We start from the raw sequence: 12,146 nt of genomic DNA, 5'->3' as shown, positions 1-12,146 counted from the left end.
AACTTAGAATTTGGTATTTGACATGAAACTGCATTGAAGAAGGAAAGCTGTTCCCTTTTTTCCACTGAAAAGATAATTGATTTTAGCAAAGAACTGAGAAACTGGAAATTCCAGTTTCTCAGTAGGATGTTTCAGTGACCATACAGTGCTGCCAGGACAAGTGAACAGGGCTGAGCTATATTTTTGAGGTGTGATGGCTTAGGGATATAAATAAAGAAGGAAAACCTGATTAGGCTGAGTTTCAAAAAAGAATTACGGAGTTTGGAAACTTCTGGGTAACGTTTAAAAGCACCGTGGTGAGCAAAGGTAGCTGAGCTTCCTCCTGGTGAGCTGCTTCTCCCTGGCTGTTGTTTTAAGCCAATTGCTCAGAAAGAGACACTGGATTGCCTGGAGCCTTCTGTTATTGCTCCACACAATTACTCTGCAGTACCAGAGAGGTTTTTCTCAATAAAATTTTTCATTTGCCATCAGGAACAAGTCTGTGCAGAATGTTTCCCTCTCTGATTACAAAATTAAATTGACTTTTGCTTTTCTTTTATAGTTCATTACAAAAGGAGTGCCAAGGTAGTTGGTGAGGGCACCTCTTCTGAAGTTGTTGTTTTTTTTTTTTTTAAGACTATCAAGAATTTCAATAGAAAATGTCTAGAAGTGAAGTATCAAAGTTACATAAGGCAGAAGCAGGAAAATAGTTAATTCATGTGTTGGTTTTTTTTCAAATTTACTCCTAATGTGTGTTTAGTGTACCTTTTTATTGTAATGCTCAGAACTCTCTCTGCCTCAGAAACTGAAGATCTATGGAGCAAAACTTGAGTTTTGTCACTTTTAAGGTTGTCATGTTCTGCAGTCTACAGTTATTAATTAATCATTAACAGTTGTCATTTATTTGTCTGGATGAAGAGTATCTTATCCTGTCTGCTACTCATGTGAAGCCATGACCTGCACTGCCTTCTTTACAGCTGAATTCTTTAACCAGTCATCTTTGCATTGGTATTCTTTTTTTATCAGTTTATGTATTTGATTTGAACCAAAATATTAATTCTGTTCAGAATGATTAAAAATATTTTGTGTGTGTTACAAATAGAGATTAAGATTATTGTTATTGCAGTTATTGTTTGTTATTTAAAAAAATACTATGTTTCCACAGTAATAAAGTTGGGGGTGAAGTTTTATGAACACCAGGAATATCAAAGCAGCTTCCCAAGGCTCAGGATCTGTTGGCACGTTTGAACAGGGCTATTAATGGAACTTTTTCATTATGTAGTGGAGGATCTTACTCAAATACTGCAGCAGAAACCTGAGTACGAACTGTCTTTACCTGCTACATTTCCATGTACAAAATTAACTTTTTTGGGGTACTGCACCAACATTCTGGCCAAAAGCTTCCCCTGCATTAATTGCCAGAGCTCCACTGAAGTCAGGGAACAAAAAGTAACAAGTTTGTAGAGGGATTTTTTGATATTTGCATTAAATTTTCTTTAGAAGGGTTACATGTTTAATGGTTAACAATTGCAGTCAGACTGGAATAGTTGACTATTTCCATGTCCCTGCCATGGAGGAGGCACATGCAGGAGGTGCTGGTGAACCTTCATGTACCACCCTGACACTGCTCCTTCCTTCTCTTCCAGACATTTGGGCCTTGACTTAGTTCCTCGGAAGGACTTTGAGGTTGTGGATTCAGATCAGATCAGTGTTTCAGACCTCTATAAAATGGTAAGAAATTCTGTGGAAGATTGCTCTGAGTTTTCACTGTGGGAGGGAAAGAAGAGAAAATGTTTTTATTCTTTACTCTTCCATGTTTTCTTGTTTAAAATGGTGTTGTAATCTAAATGTCTTCTTCATTTGCACCCTGACCACCAGCGCTGTGTCTCTGGTAGCCTGAGTACCCTAAGCAGTGGCATGCTTTGATACATTTTCAATTCAATTAATAAACTAACACAGTGTTACTCTTGGAAGGTTCTGTGAGCCCAGAAAGTCCATGAGAGCCACTATTTGATTCTTTCAGCAGATCTGCAGATGAAGAATACCTAAGTGAAAAGTCTGGGTTTAGTGGTTGCATAGATAATAAACATCTTTGCCCTGCTACAAAGACTTTTTGAGCTCACTAAAAAAGGGCAGAGAGGAGGGAGACCAGTGCGTAAGTTAATTTAAGCAAAATTAATCCTTGAGCATTAAGACCATCCCTGTTTTATGTCAGTGCTCCTTAAAAACATGATGTGCATTTGAATAAAAATATTTGGATTTTCAGGTAAAGTAGTATAATCCCTTCACTGGAGTGAGTTCCAAATTCTGTCATGATTAGTCACTTGTACAGTCCTGTTGGTACCTAATGAAGTTGAAGTTGTTTTGGAAATGTGAATTGTGCCATTAACGAACTGTAAAGTCACTGATGCATGTTACAACTTAATTGTGTTTGGATTCTCTGTTAGTAGGACTAATACAGATAATTTTGGTTGTGTTGTGATGTAACTGTAGAGGGAGAAACAGCATGTAATGTTCAGCAGGTAAGCAGCATGTAAAATTCAGGAAAGTGAATGAAAACCCTTCCTCAGAGGCTGTTTTATCCAAAAAAGAAAGCCCCAAACAACCCAAATAAAAACCCCTCAGCAATTATTTTATACAACTTCTTCACTTAATATCTTCCAAAGAAAATAGAGTGTTTTCTACGTAATGCTGTTACAGTGTCACTCACTTCTAGGAAGCTTTTAATTTCCTATTTTAAAACAGTTTTGACTTTCAGCTATTTCAGATTAGCAGCAGAGAGGTCCATGGCTTGGGGATGGGTTTTGGTGTGCAAGATATACCTTTTCCTTAAACCAAAGGCATGTTTTGTAAACAGGCTGGGTGCTGTTGCTGGTTTGGATTATTTGCACCATATAACAGTGGATTTCATGGAAAGAAATAAAAAGTGTTGCATAAGAAATATGAAAGTACACCAGTCTATAGAGCTAATTTTTAAAGTTTGTTCCTGATTTTCCATGGTCTGAGGAGAGTTTGGTGCCAGTATAGCAGAGTTTTCCTTCAGTACAGCATGGAAATAACTCGCTACCAAATTCAATCAGTGAAGACTCAGAGTGTGAGATTAGTTGCTAACTAAGGATTGGTTTATTACTCTGAGGTTTATTCTGCACATTTTTTTACTCTGAATTCTTGGAATACTGCAAGTAGGCAATATTTATTGCCAGAGCAGCCTAATTGTGTCACCCCTTAGTCCTGTGCCTGTGCTGCTCCGTTCTGGGCTGGGCTCAGGACACACCATTACTCACTTCACACTTCACTGCTGCCGGCGTCTGTAGATGCAAGAGGACAGTGCTGTCTAATCACATCTCTTCACAGTCAGAAGGCAATTTCAGGAACCAAAGCAGCTGAAAACCTGTTACTTTTTTAAACTTGAATTTAGTAAAAAATGAGGGAAGGGTATGTTGGTGACTTAGGTTGTTTTAGGGTTATTTTTAATATGGTTGGGGGATCATTGGTATTATTTAACAAAAACTCAGGGAGAGAATCCTCCTTACTTGTGATGAAATACTTCATGGATTCTCAAATGAGCAATGGGTTTTACATTGTAGAATAATCTTGCAGGAATAGTTGTGAGAGCCAAATTGCTTTCTTGTATTTTCAGGATTGTAGGATGTTAAATGTAACATAGAAAACACTCATTAGCAGAGCAATGGGTGAGGTAGCACATCAGACTTTTCTCTCTGCGACAACAGATTCAAGCATTTTTTACTTAGTCATTAGACTTAGCACTGCTCTTCTTGATAAATTGTAAGTTGTTAAATTTGAGCCTCTTTTTCAGCTCTCATGTTTCATGCTAAGTGTATCCATGACTGCTGGGTGATGCTGAATTCATCTGTTTGGCAGAACTGTTGTGCTCTGAGGCCGTGCTCATCCTGCTTCTCCACGTTACTCATTCTGAAGCTAAATGCCAGTGGCTGCAGGATGCACAGTATTTGTCAGGAGTTGTTGCTTTGCTCCTGAAGGAAAGCAAGTTGCCCTTTCCCTATGACAATGTTTGTGACTTTAACCAATATGACAGAACACTTTCAAAAAATACATATTACTTTTGAATGGTGGGAAAATATGTTCTCAGAATTCTGCCACAGAGCTCAGTGCTGGAGTTGCCACTGGATTGAAGTTGTCGTTTAGGAACACAAAGTCCTGCAGAATGTCAGGAAGACTTGGATGGCACATTTTAGTGGAAAGGGTTACAAGTTACAAACGTCTGAAGTCATTTCGCAAATCAGAAGTGTTCAAAGCTGGTGATGAATTAGGCTTAGCTTTTCTATAAAGTTATTGAAGTGGGTGTGTGTCTTCAGGACAAGTTCAGGAGGTGCATGAAAGGCACAGCTGTTGACTGTGTAACTGCTGCAGCTTAGGCATTTCTTCCAGCTGTGTGAGAGAAATGCCGTGAGTTCACCAGAGTTCATATTAAAAAAAAAATAGAGTTCCTAAACAAATAGTTTCAAATTAATGCTGCCATTAATGCACCTCATAACTGTTTATTCTTTATTCCGATGGTAAATGTGATTGGTAAGGAGGAATAGTCAAGAAAATAGTTCAGTTACCCAGAACTCTACTAGATAAGGAAAACAGCTGGACACAAGCTGGACAGGAAGATCACGAAATCTTTGTTGTGATTTTCTTGGTTGTTCTCTGTTTAACAAAGCAGATTGACAGAGAACAGGTTTGTGTATGTTGGGTTCTAAACCCCAGTAAGAGGTCAGATGAGAATATTAAGGCAGAAAGCAGTTTAAGACTGACTTGGGAATGATGGGATTCACTTACCAGGCATTGCTAGGAAAGGAATGAGGAAGAACAACACTGAAAACTGATATTGGTAGATAAGATACCATGAGAAAGAGGTTTGATGGGAAGAAGAAGGTAAGGAGAATTGATAGCTCTTTCAGTAAATTAAGAACAAAACCAAAGATGCTCACTAACAGGCCAAGTTGGATAAGTTAGGAATTCTTCTTTTCCTCCAGGCGTTAGAGTGAAAGGGACATTGAGGTTACCAAGAGCAAGTTTACAAGAACCGAATTTTATAGAGAAGTATAATAGAATAGCACAAATGGGCAAATAGAAAAATTGGGCAATGCACAAATTCAAGTTTAACAAGCAAATGTGGTCAATTGTATCAAGAAACAGTTTTATATAAATAACCTGATGGTACTGGGAAGCTAAAGAAAAGTTTTTATACTGGAGTAAACCAACTGGCACATGATGCAAGAAAATAATGTGGCATTTAATATCCTTCTTGCCCCACTAAACTCTGGTAAGATGTTAACTTTATCAAGAACTTTTTAGTTCCAGGGGATTTAGAACTGTGTACATTCCAGCTGGGATCTCTAGAGAAGCCACATCAGATGTGTTAGTGATAATCATTGGGAAGGTGGGTAAGGTTCCAGAATACCAGCAAAGGGCAAGCAAACTTCACACCTTAAAAATGGGTGATGGAGGAGGAGCTAGTAATTGTTCTCTCCCTGTAAAAAATGCTGAAAAATAATAATAATAATAAAAGAAAATAATAATTACTTGCAGCAAGGACATGAGTGAGTGTGAACTTGTCCAGAATAAGTAATTTTAAAAAGTTTCAATGTATTTCCAGAACACAGATATGTATAGTGGATAGAGGAGAAGCAGCTGATGCCGTATTTAGATTTAAATAAAGGTTTTAAACTTTTTTTCTTAATTTAAATTCTCCAAAGGTCAGTAGTTCTAGATGAAATTACTGTAAAATAAACACAGAGCTAATTAAAAAACCCATACTCAAGAAAAAAAAGAAAAGGAGAATGGTTGTCAATAATTTGATTAAATAGGAGGAGGGATGAATTTGCTGAATTTCTTGAGGTCATCCTCCATTTTGTAGTGCTTCAAGTTTAATTAAGGACTAGATGCTGAAATAGGGAGTCTGCTTACTAAATATACAAAATCCACAAAGTTGGAAATGGTATTTCTGATTCTTTCAGTGGAGGGAAGGATCAGAATTCCAAATAATATAGAGAAACTGAAGAAATTATATGAAAAGTGTAGTATACCAGGGAGAATCAGAAATGTAAGGTTTTAACTGCTGCAATCAATTGTTACCTCAGAAGTACAGATTGGGACACTGCAAGCTTAGGTGGTTTTGTAGAGGAGATTTGAGGTTATAGTGCAATCACAAGCTGAATTAATTAATCTTTTCATCCTAATGATGGATAGGAAAAGAATCAATAGGCCTAGATTTCAATAGCAAGGAATCAGTTGAAGCATCACGAAACACCTTTGAGAACAGCTATACTGAATGTTGTATTTGTTAAAGTGTGCACAACCTTTACAGACAACTATCTTTTGGGAAGAATAAAGGTAAAACTGATTTTTTTTTTTGTTTTTTAGAAGGAAGATGGATAATTTCTTAACAGTCCTGATTTTTATATCACCTTGAAAGGCTTTTCAGGTTGGAAGGGCCCTCAGAGAGGTCTAGGCAAACTTCCTACTCCCAATGCAAGGTCAATACTGAGCTCAGACCAGGCTACAAAGAGTTTTGTCCAATTGGATGTCGAAATTCTTCGAGGGAAAGGATTGGATCCCTGTTCTAATGCTTGGCTGCCCTGATGGAGTTATATTTTTCCTTGTTGGAACATTGGCATATCCAGTGTTGTAATTGATGACCACAGTATTTTGACCAAGCTGCTGTGCAGCTCTGTGGAGAGCCTGGCTGTGTCTTTGTGCTGGGAACTTCATGGTTACAGGAAGGCTGCCACAGGTCACCTACAAACCTTTTCTTCTCCAGACTCAAAATGCTGCATTCCCTCCATCCTCCTCAAGCACCTTGGGCTGCTTCGCTGTCCTTTGCTGAATGCAGTGTTTCAGCTGTAGTTTACTGAGTGCTAAGGAAAAAGGAATAAATGTTATTCTCAGTCTACTGGCTCCATTCCTAATAACAGAAACAGTACATTGTTAAATGTCCCTGCTGCCAGAGTGCTCCCCTGACTTACGTTTGGCTTGCGTTAGTGGGACCCTGCCAGTCTGCTGCCCCCAGTTTAGGATCATCTGGGAATTTAAGGCTTCATAGGTCGCAGGACAGACCCCTGAAGAATCTACACCATTAACCACTACCTTTGGAGCCTGAAAATCCTACTGTTTGTGGGGTTTTTTGACAAAATAGTTTAGTCTACCCATGCAGGTGTAACTTTACAGCTTGGGTACAGGAATGCTGTGGGAGACTGTGCTGAGGGCCTTGCTGAGCAGAGGAGAAACAACAGCCACTGATTTTCCCTCATCTACTGATTTGGTTATTTTACCTCAGGGGAATCACTTGATCCAGCATAATGTACCCCTGATAAATCCATGTTGGCTATTTTCAGTCACCCTCCCATCCAAGTACCCAAAAATGGCACATACCCTCTGGGCACTTTGCCTGGCCAGAGGCAAGGGCGCGTAAAATTAACTCAGTCAGTGATTGTATTGTTACAATGTGGTCCTGAAGCATAAAAGCAGAGAGTTAGTAAAATCTTATCTTCTGATAGTGGAAAAAATTAAAACCTGAGATTTTTACCACTTATTGTTATAGGTTTACCTCAGTGTACACTCTGTAAGCAGCAGTGTTTGCTGAGGGATCTCTTCAGACCACCTCTCATATTTGTGTTGCTTGGGTGTCTCTCTCACTTTCTTACTTGGATTTAGAGATTAATTTAATCAAAAGAAGTCAGGATACCTTGAGTAGCTTAAATAACTGGTCTTTTCTGTGCCAGATGATTCTGAGTGGTTGCAGGTGACAAAAAGATTAAATAGACAACTCAGCCAACTTAAAGGCTTTTAACATTCAGAAGATGGTGCAATATTCAGATGAACAGTGGAGCACTAGAGCACTCTTTTTCTACTGAGAGTGTGAAAGAGGGCATTTTTATAACTGTGAATGTAAACAGATGTCAAAATATGCCATTTAGAATTCATAGAATTGTTTAGGTTGGAGGACACCTTTAAGATCCTTGAGCTCAACCATTCCCCCAGAACTGCCAAGGCCCCCACCGACCCCCGTCTCCAAGTGGCACAGCTACACTTCTTTTAAATCCCTCCAGGGGTGGGGACTCCACTACGGCCCTGGGCAGCCTGTTGCAATGCTTGACAACGCTTTGGGTGACAAAATTTTCCCTAATAGCCAACCCAGCAGTGAGGGGCCCAAAACTGAACACAGGATTTGAGATGTGCCATCACCAGTGTCAAATACAGGGGCGTCCTTGGTTAGCTGGGCCCGCTGCTGGCTCATGTTTGACTGGGACCTCCCCAGTTAACCAGAACAGCTGGTGAGGGATTGAAAGGGGCTCAGTGAGCACTTCTGCCAGCTTCCTCAGTACCCCAATATCTCCTTGCTTTATTCTCATTATGAAGAGTCTCTCTCCTTTTGTGGTAAAAAAATCTTATTTGTGTTCTGTGTGAAAGACAGTGTCATAGATTGAGAAGAATATTGCCACATACATTTTGTGGACAATCTTTTACTTTCACCTCCTTTGAAGCTTTGTGTTTGTCAACAGATCTGCTAATTCTGATACAGAGTGTAAATGTTTGGTCAGAATAAGATGTTGGGTTTGTAATAGGAGAGAGATGGGGCGAATGAAGAAAGTATTTATTAGTGTGTGGTAGTGTCAGTGTAAATATTTCTGTTTAAAATGCTAATATTAAGATGATATGCAGGGAAAGGCATGGTAGAATCATTAATGATTTTTTTTAAAGCTCTCTGAAACCTTTTCAATTTAGATTAGTATTTAAATCTCTGTTTGGAGATTAAATGGCTTCAGTGAGTCTTGCAGTCCATTTTCTGATTATAACATCTAGCATAAAAGGCTTTAAATACAGCATCATCCTCTGAATTTTTAGACATGTAGCTCTTTACACTGATGCTTCTTTACAGGTGTTGGGCAGCTGAAATTGTAGAAGAGTCTTTAACCATTTTTCAGGATTTCATTTTCTTATTAGAGCAAAAAGTTTAAACAACATCTAAAATCCACCTTTCTTTCTATATGCCTGTGTTTTTTAACAAATGCACCTTCTCACAAACAATATACCAGGAGATGATGGTTAGTGGTGAGGTATCTTCCCGTTTAGTGAGAGAAGATAGAGATTATACAGAATAATGAAATTTTCCAACACTATAATAACATTTCTTTTTGAAATTCTGTCTAACTCCTGACAGCCGTTTACTTTAAAAGCTAAGGTAAATACCCCCTGTAAATTCAAGTAGTTAGGTAAAGCACCAAGTTAGCTGAGAAAAGCCTTTAGGAAAGCAAGTGGTCTTGTGAGTGATGATACACTGTGAAAAAAAGGCCATGAAAAGTTGATAATCATTTTGAAAGTCATATTTTAGAATTACTGTTCTAATGCTACATAAATATAATGGAAATATTTCTTACTTTCAAAAAGGTTTAAATTTTGCTATTTTATATCTCCACAGCATTTGTCAAGTAGACACAGTGTCCAGCAGAGCACATCACAGGTAAATACCATCCACATTTGAATTTTTTCTTGTCTTTAAGTTTATGGTAATGTAGGTAAAGGTGTGATGGAGATTATTGGGTAAGTCCTTACCCATAGAACACTTCCTCAGAAGATTCCCAAGTATTTAAGTCACTAAGGTCCTTCAAATTCCATTTAGGTCTCTGAGCTCATAACTGTTGTTCTTAAAAGATCAACTTGTGTAGTGAGATCAAAAGCCTCACTCTGCCTGGGTGACTCCTCTCTACCTGCTAACACGTGGCTTAGTGGCTTCTGTTTCACACATCCTTTCTGTACTAATATAATCCAGTCCTGGTCATGGAATCTGGCTTTGATCTTTACAGAGATCTGTGCTTCCACAGGTACCTGTCTTTAAGGAATGAGGATTTCTTTGGATTCTATTTAAAATCCAGAACAAAATTCCTTTTAAACCAGTACAAATCTGAATTGTACGTCTGAAAATGTTCAGATTTTCTTGGTTAGAATGTACCTGTCTATGCATTCAGAGGACATGAGCATAGGGAACTTAGGATGTTCATGCTTTCTGTTTAAGATCAGAGTGAGTGCATGTAAAGGGCTGTAAAAACTGAAAGCATACATTTACTTACACTCTTTTTTCTTTGGCCACCCCAGCATTCACTGCTTTAAATATGTCTTGATATGTTGAGTCAAAATGTAAACCTTTCAACTATTTGGCTTGGTTGGTTGCTCATGTTATCAACCCTTATTAAGTGGTTTTCTACCTGCAGGACAAACTGGCCTGTTAAGCCTGGTTGTAAGTCATGGATTGTTTTTGAGTGAAAAACACCCTTAAGTTTAGGTCCAAATGTTCCCCCAGCAATGCCAAGCCCATCACTAAACTGTCCCTGAGCACTACATCTACACAACTTTTAAATCCCTCCAAGGATGGTGACTCCACCACTTCCCTGAACAGCCTGTTCCAGTGCTTGGCAGCCCTTTCTGTGAAGAATTTTTCCCTAATATCTAATCTAAACCTCCCTAGCACAACTTGAGACTGTTTTTCTCTTGTCCTTTTGCTTGTTCCTTGAGCGAAGAGACCAACCCCCACCTGGCTACAGCCTCCTTTCAGGGAGTTGCACAGGGCAATAAGGTCCCCCCTGAGCCTCCTTTTCTGCAGGCTGAGCCCTCCCAGCTCCCTCAGCTCCTCCTCATCTGACTTGTGCTCCAGACCCCTTCCCAGCTCCGTTCCCTTCTCTGGAGAAGCTCCATCACCTCAGTGTCTTCCTTGGAGTAAGGGGCCCAAACCCCAGGATTTGAGGTGTGGCCTTACCAGTGCCCAGTACAGGGGGACAGTCACTGCCCTTGTACTACTGGCCATGTAAGTGACCTCTATAAATGAATTGCAGCTGCTGGAAAGTAATAATGTAACAAATGTTATTAAAAATGCTTTGAAGTCCATCTGCTTTAAATGGAAATCATCAGGAACCACCCCAGTACTATTTTATAATTCATTTTCAGTACCAGGATCAAGGCAAAATTTGAGAAATAGGATTGACTTGGTTTACTTGATAAAATCAGATTTCCAATGCATAAACCATTTGTTTTGTATCTACTTGGTTATCACAGTTTCATCAATCTATTCAAATTAGAAGTGTTAAAAATAGAGGAAGAAAACTTAATCTAGCACCTATCTCTGAGGCAGAATATATTTGAGATTAGGCTTTTACTTGACGGAGAGAGGAGAGGCAACCTCTCAGTTAAAATGATCAAGTTGGTCACGTGTCCTTTATTTGTGAAGAGCTGCCTATGGTTTTCCCTGCTTTGAATCAGGTGGATACGATCCGTCAGCGGCACGGGGAAGCCTGTCGGATGCCAGTGCCTCATCACTTCTTCCTCAGCCTGAAGAGCTTCACCTACAACACCATTGGAGAGGACACAGATGTCTTTTTTTCTTTGTACGATGTCCGGGAAGGCAAACAGATCAGGTAGGAAGGTGTCAAATAGCTGAAAAGCTTCCTAGGAAAAGAGCTGTGAACAGAGCAAATATATTGGAGAAAAACACGTGGGGTGTTCTTGTGGCCCAGCTAGAAGGACAGAGCTGATAAATCATAAGTGGCTGGCCCTGCAGTCCTTATGTGGGAATATCAGAAATGCTGGTCTAGCATAGGAAATTTAGTGAATTAGTTGAAGGCACAGAATGGTTGAATGTTTTAGTTTTCTGACTTTGCCTCCAGACATTACTGAAGCTCTTAGTGTCTCGTAGCTTCCTCCTTCGGGCTGTTGGTTAAGAAACACAAATAATGACAGGGCCAGGCTATGGGGCTGGTTTGAGAAGGGACTGCTGTGTGCCTCTTTAACTCTTCTCCACTCACTGCCTTCCAGGCCTGTCACAAAATAGCTCGTTCTCATCACTGTATTGCTCTCAACATCAACTACTCACATGTATTCCTTTGTCTGTGCTCTCAGTACACTGAACTAATTGGTACCAGTGTTAGCAAACATGAGATGGGCTTTTTCTTTTACAAGCATATGTTTTGAAAACATCAGAGTATATAGAAGAGCATTTATTTTATGTCTTGGAAGTTTAGCAAATGCAGCTTGGTCTGATCTGAAGAACAGCATGTTTGTGGAGTGTTCTGAGTTTTGGTAAAAGCATGTCCTGACAGTCACTTGCTGCCATAGTCAAAACTCTCCTAATTTTCAGCAATTAGATTTAG

At 39.3% G+C, this 12,146-nt stretch overlaps 1 protein-coding gene across 12 annotated transcripts in view; it reads left to right on the top strand.

Moving 5' to 3' along the window:
* The window catches only part of DOCK3 (dedicator of cytokinesis 3), a 185,444-nt gene that overhangs the window by 66,673 nt on the left and 106,625 nt on the right, over positions 1-12,146 (top strand). For all 12 annotated transcript variants that reach the window (XM_039559294.1, XM_039559293.1, XM_039559298.1 and 9 more), the window contains exons 7-9: positions 1,626-1,710; positions 9,428-9,469; positions 11,260-11,414. In XM_039559294.1, the coding sequence (XP_039415228.1) occupies positions 1,626-1,710; positions 9,428-9,469; positions 11,260-11,414 (282 nt within the window). The remainder of the gene's footprint in view (positions 1-1,625; positions 1,711-9,427; positions 9,470-11,259; positions 11,415-12,146) is intronic.

Source organism: Corvus cornix, chromosome 12 (genome assembly GCF_000738735.6).
Source record: "Corvus cornix cornix isolate S_Up_H32 chromosome 12, ASM73873v5, whole genome shotgun sequence".
NCBI classification, from domain to species: Eukaryota; Metazoa; Chordata; class Aves; order Passeriformes; family Corvidae; genus Corvus; species Corvus cornix.
The sequence above is the reverse complement of the archived record's forward strand: the minus strand, read 5'-3'. Positions and strand labels throughout refer to the sequence as shown.